At 38.2% G+C, this 15,317-nt stretch overlaps 1 protein-coding gene across 1 annotated transcript in view; it reads right to left on the bottom strand.

Annotated features, from left to right (window-relative positions):
• Positions 1–15,317, bottom strand: part of Oca2 (OCA2 melanosomal transmembrane protein) — a 320,901-nt gene that overhangs the window by 177,979 nt on the left and 127,605 nt on the right. The window contains exons 14-15 of the mRNA XM_076849417.2: positions 6,315–6,447; positions 3,585–3,732 (exon numbers count right to left, since the gene is read on the bottom strand). Of these exons, the coding sequence (XP_076705532.2) occupies positions 3,585–3,732; positions 6,315–6,447 (281 nt within the window). The remainder of the gene's footprint in view (positions 1–3,584; positions 3,733–6,314; positions 6,448–15,317) is intronic.

Genomic DNA, 15,317 nt, shown 5'->3' with positions numbered 1-15,317 from the left:
TTCTGTAATTTTTCTTGCTTTCTAATTTTCTTGTTTTTCTTCATTTCTAGTTTTATGCTATTATGATCTAATAAAATTTAAGGAGTTATATTGACTTTTCGCATTTGCTAAGACTTGCTTTGTAACCTAAAATATGATCCACAAGCAGCTAACAAGATAGTATATTCACCTGTTGTTGGATGAAATACTCTGTACATGTCTGTTAAGTCCCTTTGATTTATAGTATGTTTTAGATCTGAAGTATTGTTGCTGATTTTATATCTGGATGACCTATCTACTGGTGAAAGAAAGTATTGAAATCACCCCGTATTATTGTATTGGGATCTATCTGAGACTTTATGTTTAGTAGTGTTTGTTTATGTAGTTGTACTGAAGTTTGGAGCATGAATATTTGCTATCTTTATGTCTCCATGTTGTATCATTCCCTCTAGCAATATGTTGTGACCTTCTTAGTCCCCTGTAACTCATTTTGGCTTGAAGTCTGTTTTGTTGGATGTGAGAGTACACACTCCTGCTTTCTTTGGGGTTCCATCTGCATGGAATATCATTTTTCATCTTTTCACTTGCAACCTGTGGGTGTTTTTCCTATGATTTTGTCTCTTACAGACAATATATTGTTGGATCTTGTTTTTTAATCCACTCTATAGTACACATCTTTTAGTTATAGTATCAAGACCATTAACATTCAGTGTTATTATAGAGAGGTGTTTATTATTGCCTGCTACCTTAATTTATTTCTAATAATTTTATTAAATTTATTTAATTTATTGATTTATTGATTTATTTCTAATATTTTATTAAATCCTAATTTTAATCTGCTTATATACTCTTTTAATTAGATTTATTCTTTTCCAAGCTGTCTTTGTTGTTATTATCTTATATTTCTGTATGTAGGATTTCTTTAAGTATCTTCTGCAATGCTGGCTTAATAGTCATGAATTCCTTTAGTTTATACTCACACTGGAAGATTTTATTTCTTATTTGATTTTGAAGAATAGCTTTAATAGATATAGCAATCTTAGTTGGGAGTTACTGATTTTCAGTGCTTGAAATGTACCATTCCAAGTCCTCTTGAACTTTAGGGTTTATACTGATAAATCTTGTATTACTTTGATTCTTTTTCCTCTAAATTTGACCTGTCATATCTCTCCTATAGCCTTTAAAATCCTTTCTTTGATTTGTAGTATTGGCATTTTAATGATAAGGTGTCATGGAGAGGTTCTTTTCTGATCTTGTCTGAGGTTTTAAATGCCTCCAATTTTTAGATGTCCATCTTCTTCCTAAGGTTTGGATAATTTTTGCAATTATTTCAATATCATTAATCTGTATTTCTACTTCTTTCTCAAAGTCTATGAGTCTTTAGTTTGGTCTCTCAATATTGACCCAGATATCTTGTCTATTCTGATCATAGTTTTCTTTCCTTTTTTTTCTTTAATATTGTCTAAATGTTCAAGGCTGACCATCTTGTCTTCAAGCTCTGAAATTCTGCTTTTTCTTGATCTAATCTAATCTAGAAATTTTTTCAACTGAATTTTTCATTTGATTTATTGAATCTTTCATTTGCAGGACTTTTGTTTGCTTCTTTCTCAGGACCTCTATCTCTTTATTAAAATACTTTTTCACAGCCTATATTTTCTCCCTTAATTCATTCCTTAGATCTTGTTTAAAATAATTAACCATTTTAATAATCAATTTTTTGAATGCTTTGTTCAAGATTTCATCCATTTCAATCTGTAGTTTGGGGGGTTCAAAATTTTTGGAGACATCTTATGGGTTTATTTTTGTGTGTTTTCAAAATTTTTTTTGTATGTACATCCATTGTCATAGATTCCTCTTTTTCTATTATGTAAGTGTCTTTTAGTGAGCAGTTACTTCTTTACAATCTATCCTGAGCTGGGAGTTTATATTATTTTCAAAACATCCAATTGGCATAATCAAGGTGCTAAGTTCAACACTTAGTACTACATCAAGAGGATAAAGCAACAGCCAGTCCTGATGATGACTTAATAGCATACATTTGAAAACTCACTACTAATCATCTCCACAACTCTACTGATCAATGAGAAAAGTGAATGAGAAATAACAAAGAATAGGGTAGAAGGTTAAGCATCAATGATAGCATCCTTTATAGTAAGTTGTGTTGGAAGCAGGCAAAAAAAAAAAAAAGATAAAAGAAGTAGAAAACAGAAAAAAGGGGGTGGGGAGGGAAGAGAGGCAGAAGATAAAATGAGATGAGAAAGAAGGATAGAGGAGAATGAAAGGGAATAAAGATGAAAAAGAATAAGTTATTGAGAAAGGATCCAATTAATTGACCAAAAAAAGTGTAAAATTAGAACTCTGAAAATACACATGAGGGAAGACACTAGAAACTACTACATACAGGGCTGGGGTTGTAGCTCAGTGGTAGAGCGCTTGCCTAACATATGTGAGGCACTGGGTTCAATTCTCAGCACCACATATAAATAAATAAATAAATAAATAAATACAACAATTAAAATATATATTTAAAAAATTACTATCTACAGCAGCTAATGCAATCACAATATATTTTAAATTCAGTTTTCTTCTTGCTGAGACTTTTTAAATGAAGACATTTCTTTCCATAATTTTGAATATGAGGAGTATACATGACACAATTATTATACTATTTATTTGTTCTGAGCTCTGACCCAAACCAGCCCAACTTGTTAGAGGAGTTTATAGGCTGAGCTCTGCCTCTTCCTTGGCTGACAGCAAGTATTGGGTGGTAGGGGTTTGATCATTTCAAAGCAGAATAAAGTTGATCAAAATATGTCATGCATATATATGAATATATCACCATGCATTGCAATTTTATATATAATTATAATGCACCAATTAAAACATAAATAGAAGGAAGACCAATAGAATAAAGAAGAGAGGAAGGATAATGCTGGGAATTGAAATGGAGAAACTATGTTATATGCATTTATGAATATGTCAAGATGAACCCCACTATTATGTATAATTATAATGCACTAAAAATAAAAATATAAATAAATAATACTAAGAAATACCAAGAAATGAATTGATTAGGATATTTATATTCTTTGAAGTGCTTGAAAATCAACTGCTGAGAGAATCTGTTGTAAGATTAGTTTGTTACATTAATTGGTTTTGATTTTTATCATACAAAAATTAAAATGTGGGAAAATTATAAAATGTGGCCGAGAATGTAAGTTCAATTCCCAGTGTCACTCTTTCTGAGCTACATAACCATAGGTAAGTTGCCCAAACTCTCTGAGCCTCTGCTTATTTCATCCCTAAACTAAACTAACATTAACCCCACAGAGCTAGGTGGGAATTAGATAAAGTTGTGCACCATAAAAGGCTTAGCTCAATGAATGGTGCCTAAAAGTTGTATATTGGCTCAGTTAGTGTCACCAGTTTATAATGCTACAAATGTTTAGAGTAACAATTTTAATTCACTTGATTTGCATTTTATGTGACATTTGGACACTGTTTGGATGGTAGCGGAGTATGTTACTCATACAATCCCACCATTAAGCACAACCATTAAACACAAGAACTGCTTCTGTAAATCTGAGCAGGACCCAGTTTGATACCTATTGAAGGTGTGCAGCCTTCGGGCCAGCAGGTGCTCCAGTGCCAGCACCTTCCGCAGCAGCAGGCCACGCACGGCCGTCTCCTCACGGCTGGCTGGGCTGATGCGCTGCGCTGTCAGGCGCCACACGTGAATCTCGTGCTTCAGTTCTGCAGAGGAAGTAAGACAAAATTGAGTTTCCCACAACCTGGGATGTCAGTGCTCACAACATACTCACAATGTTCAGCTTTCCCAGGCTCAGCCCAAAACAGAAGCTTCTCAGCATGTTAGTTACTATAATGAAACCAGGTGACAAAGCTGACTTTTTAAAATGACCATGGAAGTGAAGTAGAGCAATTTCAACTCTCTGGTGACGAATAAATTCCTGTCTTGAACAGACACATCAAACCTAATGCCCAGCAACCCTAACCCCTTCTTGCAGGTCCCACTTTTAGCCCAAACCTATACATTGCTGTTCTGATTTGAATATGGTTTGCCTCCTCCAAAATTCATGCACCAGGTGATGCCCTCTGCCATGTGATGACCTAGCGAGAAGGCCTTCACCAGGTGTCAGGTTGTGTTCAGACTTCCCAGCCTCCTGGACAATAGGCTAACAACAACTCTATGCCTTAGAGCTTGCCCAGTCTGTAGTATTCAGTCACAGAAAGTGAACAAAGTCAAGTGCCCACTCTTTGACTGACTTCAGAAACAGGCCTAGTGAAAATCAGAAGCACAAGGGTTGTTCTCGGGCAGTGGCTTTCAGGGCCAGCAGGACATTTGGGAAGAGACAGGAGTTGGGAAAAAGCCCTCACTCCCAACCAGTCCCTCACTGAGCTCAAGTCTGTTACCCAGGAAAGGGAGAAGTGGCCTGATGAAACACTGACATCAGTAGAATGAGCAGAATTTTCATCCAAAACTGAATTCAGAAGCCTTCTGAGAGAGAAGAGTAAAGAGAGATGATTCATTGCCTAAGATCTGAAAGAACTTCATGAAAGCTTACCTCTATTTTACAATTTAAAATGCTATACAAAATTCTCAAAATAATCACTAAGAGAATAAGAAAAAGCCACTGTTTTCATTCACCACTCTGTGTCAGTTTTCTGTCACTAAAACAAAATAGCTGAGATTAATAACTTAAAAGGAGAAAAGGTTTATTTTGACTCAAAGTTTGAGAGGTTTCAGTCTATAGTCAATTGGTACTGCTTTGGAGTACAGAGTGAAGCAGCACATCACAGCAGGAGTGTATGGTAGAGGAAGCTGCTCACCTCATGGCAGCCAGGAAGCAGACAGATAGAGGAAGACGTGCAGATCCCAACATCCACTTCAAGGGCATGTCCCCAGGGACCTAACTCCCTCCAGCTAGTCCCACCTCCTAAAGGTTCCACCCCGTCCCAATAGTGCCTCCTAGGGACCATGTCTTCAACATAGGGACCTCAGGGGATAATTCCAGATCCAAACTACAGTATGTGCAATGCACCATACAGTATACATCACAAGAATTAAATTAAAAGACCAAAACCTTTTAAGCAGGGGCTGGAGCACCTGACAGCCTACTCCAGGTGGAGACAAGACACAGCAGTACAATCACTGTGAACTCAACCAATAAAGAAAACGCTACCTTTTACGCCCCCTCTATTTGGTACACAAGTGCTGATCACCTACCGTGTGGCAGACCTGCTACACTGCTGAGAAAACAGAGCCGTTTGTCAGAGAAACAGACTATAAATGAAGGCTGCCAAGACTCCATAGAGAGACCCAGGGATAACGGGAGCACTGAGAGAACATCAGCCAGCGCTCGGTTTTGAGTTTCAGCCTTACAAAGATGCACCACAGCTTTCTAAAATAAAATGAACTTGGGTGTAATTCAAAGGCTTCTTCAGAGAAGTGGATCCATGCTTTCCCTCTGAAAAGCCTCACACCTCATCAAACCTCCTATGAGGTTTTGATAACATAAAAAGATGGGGAAGAATAGGGGCAAGAGAAAGCAATGAACGAGCCTTCCCGAAACTTTGAACCCGAAACTCCACATTGGGATAGGAAAGGAGAGACGGGGCTGTGGAATGGCTTCAGCATAAGTTCAGATGGGGCCTGGGTTCCATCTCATGCTCTGAACCTCATCAGATGAAAGGTATCATTAAAAACCTGTCCATAAACGTCAGAGACATTCCAGCAGCTCTTTAAAGTCATCACAGTGAAGGGTACTTTCTGAAGCAACTAATCAGCTTTGAAAAGCTTGCATGTCTACATGGTTCCACTCTGGAGGCAGCCCATGGATGCAGGCTGGGAGTTTCATCCATGTCTTTGCATTTGGAGAAGCAGAGACTGGGAGCCAGCGTTGCACTGGTGATGCTGGCCTTCTGGGTCCCCTGGGCTCTCTTATGCAGGTGTGTCCTCCAGAAGCAGCCTCAGCCCCATCCGTGCTCAGAGCCTACCTGCTTTCCAAACCATCAAATCAAAAGCTCTACCGGCCCTATTCTGCTCAGCCCATCATCAATGTTCAGGTAGCGCTTTTGTTTTCTAACTGTGGAATTAAACAGGAATTCTGAAGTGATTTAGCTGAGAGAGATTTTGCGCAGGAGAAGGGAGCACACTGCATTCAGGGAGGCAGATATGCACAGTCTCTGATCTCCAGCACACAGGGTCCCAACAAGAGACACTTCCCTCATGTTTTACATGGGATGGCAGCTCTGACCTCTTTGTAGGAATTTCCCCTGGGAAAAATAATCATATGAACTCTGAGGCTTATACCTACCAACGATCTCACTGGGCTCCTTGTTATAAAGCTTTTTGTTCCAGTACAGGAGTCTGAGGAGTGGGAATGAGACCAGAAGAACAAGGCAAATCCCAACAAACATGTGTGCCGTGAATCTGGCGAAGTCCAGGCCCTGGAAAGATAAAAGGGGAAATGGGTGGAAATGCCCTTTTCTCTGCACTGGTGGCAGCTCCCCACATCAGGATCCATGGAGGGTCAAGACTAGAGATTGTAGGGAACATCAGGACCTCTGGGAACCTTAGGTAGAGGGTCCTGAGGCCCAGCACAAAAACCAAGGAAAGATACAGATGAGTTTGAAACAGTCAAGGTTATTTTCTTTCATGTTGAACTAATAATTCTTACATGTAAAAAGCCATCTTAGGAGGAAACAAAAACAAGCTAACATATCTAATTCCAACCTTGGCTTCCAGTTTCAGGTGTAAAAAGACTGAATGTGAGTAAACATTAAACAAAGTGACTAACAGTATTCACCATTTTAAAGGTACATTGGGTTTTTAGAGCATTTCACTAAAGTTCTTGCCATTGATTTGAAGGAGAGAGTCCTCAGGGCTGGAAAGCACAGTCTTTCCTCCCTGATCGGCATCAGAGGCTGCCCAGAGTCCTGGGCAAGTACCCTTTGCTTCCTCTGCCTGCCTGTGGGGTATGCACCATGGTCAGATGTTGACCATGACCTTGAACTTTGTGTTTATCTACAGAATTCATACTCCAGATATCTGCTTGAAAATAATACTTTAAGGTACTCATGAAAAGGTTCTAATTTCCTCTAAAATCAGAAGTGAAAAAAAATGAACTTTTGGGTCAGAGAAAATTATTTAAAACACAATATTAAGATAGTTATCTTTATGCCAACTGGGTCATGAAATGTAATTGTTAATACTGTTTAATGGAAATGGCCCAGGAAGACATAGATCTTTGTACCCCTTATAATTCTGGGTTTGTTTGTAATATAATAACTATGAAGTTTTGCTGCTTTAGAAATGGTGGGGCATTTAAAGAAAAACTGGGTAGATAAATGATAAAACAAAACCAAGGACTAAGGAGGTCCAGGGAGAACATCCACAGCAAAATTACACAGCACTGAGTGGAGGTATTTGATTGCTACTAGAGTTGTGGAATGGGTGAATTTATCAAGCAATACAAAATAGAAAAAAAAATTCAAATTGATATTTTTAAGAAGTAATACAAGCAAAAGCAATGTACAATGGGATGCACATGTTTTCACTAAGCTTATTAGGTGCATGTATCTGGGCCACCCTGCTGCTACTGCATATTTTTATAATTTCCTAGATACTTCTCTTTAATGTTCCCAGTAACAAAACCATCCCCCGTTACACTACATCAATTCGGTGCTCAACTGCGGCCCTTTCTTCTTGCATGGTACTGCTTCTGCTTCTGCATTATTCTGTATGGTTTTGTTTAAGGCTCCACTCAGTCATTTTCTTTGCAGTTTTCCACAAATCCTCATTTAATGGGTTAGTGGTCAAACATTGAAGCACGTGAAACAACCAGTAGAGGACCCCATGGAAAACAGAGTAGAATATGCCTTGCTTTATAAGCTACATAAAATTATGAGGATGTAGCTAAAGGATTCCCAGTCAAACAATACCATTTACTAGGCACTATGCTATCCGGTTAGCTCTGTGACTGGTCAAGAAGTCTACTGGGTTGTAAGGGATGGTTCAAGCCAAAGTGGTTTCTTGAATTATTCCAAGGTGAAAACTCTTCTAAGTGAAAAGCTTATGAATTGTTAAGCTGAATCTACTGAGTGTGTTAGTAAAATACACACAGTGCATTTTGAAAACAGAATCTAGTCTGCTTGCCCAGGACAGAGGAGTTCTCAGAGCTGGAGAACACAGTAAGGACAGAACATAGATACTATAGGAATGAATATGGTGACAGACAGGAGAGATTGGTGTGATCCTACTGTGTGCAAGGAACCAGCAGTGCATGTGGCAGAGGGGTCCTGACACCCATGGATCTGAAGGAGATAAGAGGACTTCTGGAAGAGTGAAGGTGGGTGAGCCCAGCATGCAGGAAACAGCAAGCCACAGAAGTGGTGAACTGGCCCAGGAGGGGAGAACATCAAATAAAGAATCCAGAGGCCAAGGTACTGAAGAGTGGTATGGGAGTAAAACGCTCCTGAAGGAGACTAAGAAATGACCAAAGAGGCAGAGCCAGCAGAGTAACACTGAAAGTTGTCACCCAGTGGAATAGAGGAAAGCACTACCAGAAGCAGCTAAAGGACACAATTTTCTGAAGTCATGAATTTGAGACTCTTCTTTTTAAAAAATATATATATTTATTTTTTAGTTATATGTGGACACAATATCTTTATTTTAATGTGGTGCCGAAGATCGAACACAGTGCCTCACACATGGTAGGCAAGCACTCTGATACTGAGCCACAAACCCAGCTCTGTTTATTCCTTTTTTATTATTTATATATGACAGTGGAATTCATTACAATTCTTATTACACATATAGACCACAGCTTTTCATATCTCTGGTTGTATACAAATTATATTCACATCAATCCATGTCTTCATACATGTATGTTGGATAATAATGATCATCACATTCACCATCATTTATAACCCTATGACCCTGACCTTCCACTCCAACCCCTCTGCCCTATCTAGAGTCTGTCTGTTCCTCCCATGTGCCTCTCCCTATCCCACTATGAATCAGTCTCCCTATATCAAAGAAAATATTCGGCATTTGGTTTTTTGGGATTGGCTAAATTCACTTAGAATTATCTTCTCTAACTCCATCCATTTACCTGCAAATGCCATGATTTTATTCTAGTCTGTTGCTGAGTAATATTCCATTATGTATATATGCCACATACTTTTTATCCATTCATCTATTGAAGGGTATCTAGGTTGGTTCCACAGTTTAGTTATTGTGAATTGTGCTGCTATAAACATTGATGTGGTTGTGTCCCTGTAGTATGCTGTTTTTAAGTCCTTTGGGTATAGTCCCAGGAGAGGGATAGCTGGATCAAATGGTGGTTCCATTCCCAGCTTTCCAAGGAATCTCCATACTACTTTCCATATTGGCTGCACCAATTTGCAGTCCCATCAACAGTGTATCAGTGTTTTTCCCTGCATCCTCACCAAAACTTATTGTTGTTTGTCTTCATAATAGTCTCCATTCTAACTGAAGTGAGATGAAATCCTAGAGTGGTTTTGATTTGCATTTCTGTAATTATCAGTGATGATGAACATTTTTCATATATTTGTTGATTAATTGTATATATTCTTCTGAGAAGTATCTGTTCAGGTCCTTGGCCCATTTATTGATTGGGTTATTTGGGTTTTTTTGGTGCTTAGCCTTTTGAGTTCTTTATATACCCTAGAGATTAGTGCTCTATCTGATGTGTGAGGGGTAAAGATTTGTTCACAAGATGTAGGCTCTCTATTCACCTCACAGATTGTTTCTTTTGCTGAGAAGAAAGCTTTTTAGTTTGAGTCCATCCCATTCATTGATTCTTTGTTGGGGTTTTTAGCTTCTTCTATCCACTCTGTCCTGCAGAGAGGCTTAGGAGACCATGCCCCAACCTGGACGGATCAAGAAAGGTGAGGGTCGGCCGGCCGCCCACCCAGCCCTCCCCACTGGAGGACAATCAGACGCGCCAGGGAGACGAGTCAAAGCAGTATCTCATTTATTGAGGAAGCACACACAACTTATGTAAGGAGTAAAAGCCAATCATTTTAAAACATGGAAAAGTGGGAACCAATCAACATAAAGGTCAAGTCAGCAGGAGGAATCCACATGTATACCTATACCATAGTTTCCAATGAAGAGCACGAGCTGTGCACAAGCGCAGAAGAGAAGTAAGCCAATCAGGGAGGTTTCAGAACAACTTCAGTGTCTTCCTATTGGCATTTAGCCAGGCGCCATCTTAGTTTTCGGCCCCACAATTCTTGATCTTAATTCTTGCACCACAGGAGTCTTATTAAGAAAGTTGGGGCCTAATCCCACATGATGGAGATTAGGGCCTACTTTTTCTTCTAATAGACGCAGGGTCTCTGGTTTTATTCCTAAGTCCTTGATCCATTTTGAGTTGAGTTTTGTGCATGGTGAGAGATAGGGGTTTAATTTCGTTTTGTTGCATATGGATTTCCAGTTTTCCCAGCACCATTTGTTGATGAGACTATCTTTTCTCCAGTGCATGTTTTGGCACCTTTGTCTAATATAAGATAATTGTTATTTTGTGGGTTAGTCTCTGTGTCCTCTGTTCTGTACCATTGGTCTACCAGTCTGTTTTGGTGCCAATACCATGCTGTTTTTGTTACTGTTCCTCTGTAGTGTAGTTTAAGGTCTAACATTGTGATGCCACCTGATTCCCTCTTCCTGCTAAGGATTGCTTCGGCTATTCTGAGTCTCTTATTTTTCCAGATGAATTTCATGATTGCTTTTTCTATTTCTATGAGGAATGTCATTGGGATTTTGATAAGAATTGCATTGAATCTATATAGTGCTTTAGGAAGTATGATCATTTTTTATAATATTAATTATGCCTATCCAAGAGCAAGGTAGATCTTTTCATCTTCTAAGGTCTTCTTTGACTTCTTTCTTTAGGGTTCTGTAATTTTCATTATATAGATCTTTCACCTCGTTTGTTGATTCCCAAGTATTTCTTTTTTTTTTTTTAGGCTATTGAAAATGGGGTAGTTTTCCTCGTTCCATTTCTGAGGATTTATCAATGCCTTTGATTTATGGGTGTTGATTTTATATCCTGCCAGTTTGCTTAATTCATTTTCTAGTTCTAGAAGTTTTCTGATGGAACCTTTAGGATCTTATAGGTATAGAATCATATCGTTAGCAAATAGTGCCAATTTGAGTTATTCTTTTCCTATGTGTATCCCTTTAATTTCCTTCATCCGTCTGATTGCTCTGGCCAGTGTTTCAAGAACTATGTTAAATAGAAGTGGTGAAAGAGGGCATCCCTGGCTTGTTCTGATTTTTAAAGGGAACCCCTTCAATTTTTCTCCATTTAGAATGATGTTGGCTGTTGGGAGCCACGGCCAGGTCGGGATGGCGCCTGGCATTTTGCCAGAAGGAGCAGTTGAGAAGTAACGCCAGCGAGCCATTAAGATGATGATAATTAAGTTAAGCTGTGTATAATTATTAAGATAATGACTGATTGCTGTAACTGGATGATGCTAAATTGAAACAAGCTGTGTATTCAGTTGTGTATGTGGACCTCTGCTGTCCAGCAATGGGGTGGCTCCTGCTACCTCGGGTGCTTGCTACTTTTGAGTTCCCGCGGAGTTCCTGTTGAGTTCCCGTTGGTTCTCGCGGAGTTTCTGTAGAGTTCTGGAGAGTTCCCGTGGGGTTCTGGCAATAAAGGAGTTCCTGTTTGAACCTACAAGTGGCTCGTGACCCCGGTTATTTGTGCCCAGCCAGACTGCGGCAGTTGGCCTGGGGCTTCGCATTGGTAGCCTTTGTGATGTTGAGATATGTTCCTGTTATCCCTAATTTTTCTAGTGTTTTGAACATAAAGTAGTACTTTATTTTGTCAAATGCTTTTTCTGCATCTATTGAGATGATCACATGATTCCTATCTTTAAATCTACTGATTTGATGAATTACATTTATTGGTTTTGGTAAGTTGAACCAAACTTGCATCCCTGGGATGAATCCCACTTGATCATGGTGTATGATCTTTTTTATATGTTTTTGTATTTGATTTGCCAGAATTTTACTGAGAATTTTTGCATCTATGTTGATTAGAAATATTGGTCTGAAGTTTTCTTTTTTTTTTGATGTGTCTTTCCCTGGTTTTAGAATCAGGTGATATTGGCCTCATAGAATGAGTTTGAAACTGCTGCCTCTATTTATATTTCCTGAAATAAATTGAAGAGTATTGGTATTAGTTCTTCTTTAAAGGTCTTGTAGAACTCGGCTGTATGTCCATCCGGTCCTGGGCTTTTCTTGGTTGGTAGACTTTTGATGCTGTCTGTTATTTTGTCACTTGAAATTGGTCTGTTTAAATTATGTATATCATCCTAATTTAATTTGGGCAAATTATATGACCCTAGAAATTTTTTGATGCCTTCAATATTTTCTATTTGAATGGAGTACAAGTTTTCAAAATAATTTCTAATTATTTTCTGTATTTCGGTAGTGTCTGTTGTGATGTTGCTTTTTTCATCATGTATGTTAGTGATTTTAGTTTTTTCTCTCCTTCTCTTTGTTAGCATGGCTAAAGGTCTGACAGTTTTATTTATTTTTTCAAAGAACCAACTTTTTGTTCTATAATTTTTTCAATTTTTTCTTTTGTTTCAATTTCATTGATTTCAGCACTGATTTTAATTATTTCCTGTCTTCTGCTGCTTTTGGTGTTGATTTGTTCTTCTTTTTCTAGGGCGTTGAGATGTAGTGTTAAGTCATATATTTGTTGACTTTTTCTTCTTTTAAGGAATGAACTCCATGCAATGAACTTTTCTCTTAGAACTGCTTTCATAGTGTCCCAGAGATTTTGATATTTTGTATCTGTGTTCTCATTAACCTTTAAAATTTTTTAAATCTCCTCCCTAATGTCTTCTGCAACCCATTGTTCATTAAATAGTACATTATTTAGTCTCCAGGTGTTGGAATGGATTTTATTTCTTATTTTATCATTTATTTCTAATTTCATTCTATTATGATCTGATAGAACACAGGGCAGTATCTCTACTTTTTTATATTTGCTAAGAGTTGCTTTGTGTCATAGTATATGGTCTATTTTAGAGAAGGATCCATGTGCTGCTGAGAAGAAAGTGTATTCTCTCATTGAAGGATGAAATATTCTATATATGTCAGTTAGGTCTAAGTTATTGATTGTTTTATTGAGTTCTATAGTTTCTTTGTTCAGCTTTTGTTTGGAAAATCTATCTGGTGATGAAAGAGGTGTGTTAAAGTCACCCAAAATTATTGTGTTGTAGTCTATTTGACTCTTGAACTTGAGAAGAGTTTGTTTGATGAACGTAGATGCTCCATTGTTTGGGGCATATATATTTATGATTGTTAAGTTTTGTTGGTGTATGGTTCCCTTGAGCAGTATGTAGCGTCCTTCTTTATCCTTTTTGATTGACTTTAGTTTGAAGTCTCTTAGAGGTAGCATATTGTTGGGTCTTTTATTTTGATCCAATCCAATCCAATAGTCTATGTCTTTTGATTGGTGAATTTAGGCCATTAACATTCAGGGTTATTATTGAGACATGATTTATATTTTCAGCCATTTTTGTTTATTTTTAGTATTTATGTGACTTGGTTTCTCTTCTGATTAAATTTTCCTTTAGTGTAATCCCTCCTTCTGCTGATTTTCATCATTGTTTTTCATTTCCTCTTCTTGGAATATTTTGCTGAGGATGTTCTGTAGTGTAGGCTTTCTAGTTGTAAATTCTTTTAACTTTTGTTTATCATGGAAGGTTTTTGTTTCATCATCAAATCTAAAGCTTAGTTTTGCTGGATATAAGATTCTTGGTTGGCATCCATTTTCTTTCAGAGCTTGGTATATGTTGTTCCATGATCTCCTGACTTTGAGGGTCTGGGTTGAAAAATCTGCTGAGATACGAATTGGGCTCCCCCATATGTAACCTGATTCCTCTTTCTTGCAGCTTTTAAGATTCTATCCTCATTGTGTATGCTAGGTATTTTCATTATAATGTGCCTTGGTGTAGATCTGTTGTAATTTTGTACATTTGGTGTCCTGTAAACCTCTTGTATTTGGTTTTCCAATTAGTTCTTCATGAAATGAAAATTTCCCAATTTTCTGATGTTATCTCATTGAAGAGACTGTGCATTCCTTTGGTTTGAAACTCTGTGCCTTCCTTTATCCTAATAACTCTTATATTTGGTCTTTTGATGCTGTCCCATAATTCTTGGATGTTCTGTTCATGGTTTCTAACTTTCTTCACTGTGTGATCAGCTTTATTTTCCAGATTGTATACTTTGTCTTCATTATCTGACGTTCTTTCTTCCAAGTGATCTAGTCTGTTGGTTATGTTTTCTATTGAGTTTTTTATTTGATTTATTGTATCCTTCATTTCAAGTATTTCTTACTGTTTTTATTTTCAAAGTCTCTATCTCTCTCTTGAAGTTATATTTTGCTACCTGAATTTGCTCTCTTATCTCATTGTTGGAGTGATCAATTTTTGCCTGTATTTGCTCATTTAGGTCATTCTTTAATTCACAGATCATTTTAATTGTGAACCTTCTGAACTCCTTCTCTGACATTTCATCAACTTCGCTGTCCATGGGTTCTGTCATCATAGTGTCCTGCTTTGTTTGGGGCACTTTCCTCCCTTGTTTTTTCATGTTGTCTGTGTGTCTTCCTTTCTTGCAGTGTGGATCTGAGATATTACAGTTTCTTCCCTATATTCTTGTAGTACCCATGCAGATTGTCTGTACCTCACCTGCTGGTGTTCCTCAATGAATGCTACTGCATCCTGGAACTGGGTCCTGCACAGTTACTGTGGGTGGATCTGGGCTCTGGGCTTGACCTCCCTCAGTAGTCTGCTGGTTGGAAGGGGCGGTCCTACTCCAGAGGCTAGGCTCTGGTGGGTGTCTGCCCCACCTGGGTGGGGCGGGCCAGGCCTACTGAGAGTCTGGGTCCCACGCAGGCTGGTGCAGGCAGTTTGGGCTCATCTTTTTTTTTATTTAAGTGTCTCAGAGTATAAATTTCCCTTTAGAGATTGCATTAGAGCAGAGACCACTAAATCACCATTTGCAGGCTGGATACAGCCACGTCCCTTCTTTTATGTGTTGTCTGTGGCTGCTCTCATGCCATATTGGCAGAACTGAGTAATTTCAACAGTCATCATACGGCCCAAATGCCTATAATATTAACTATATGGCCTTTTAAGTAAAAGTTGCTGATCCTCCTTTAAAGAAACTTCAAATTTTTATGTGTGCCATTTCTACTATAATTCAGTTCGAATTTGCTCTAGACTAAATTGTGTTCCCCTGTCAAATTCTTATGCTGAGGCCTAAT

Source organism: Callospermophilus lateralis, chromosome 3 (assembly GCF_048772815.1).
Source record: "Callospermophilus lateralis isolate mCalLat2 chromosome 3, mCalLat2.hap1, whole genome shotgun sequence".
Classification (NCBI taxonomy): domain Eukaryota; kingdom Metazoa; phylum Chordata; class Mammalia; order Rodentia; family Sciuridae; genus Callospermophilus; species Callospermophilus lateralis.
The sequence above is the reverse complement of the archived record's forward strand: the minus strand, read 5'-3'. Positions and strand labels throughout refer to the sequence as shown.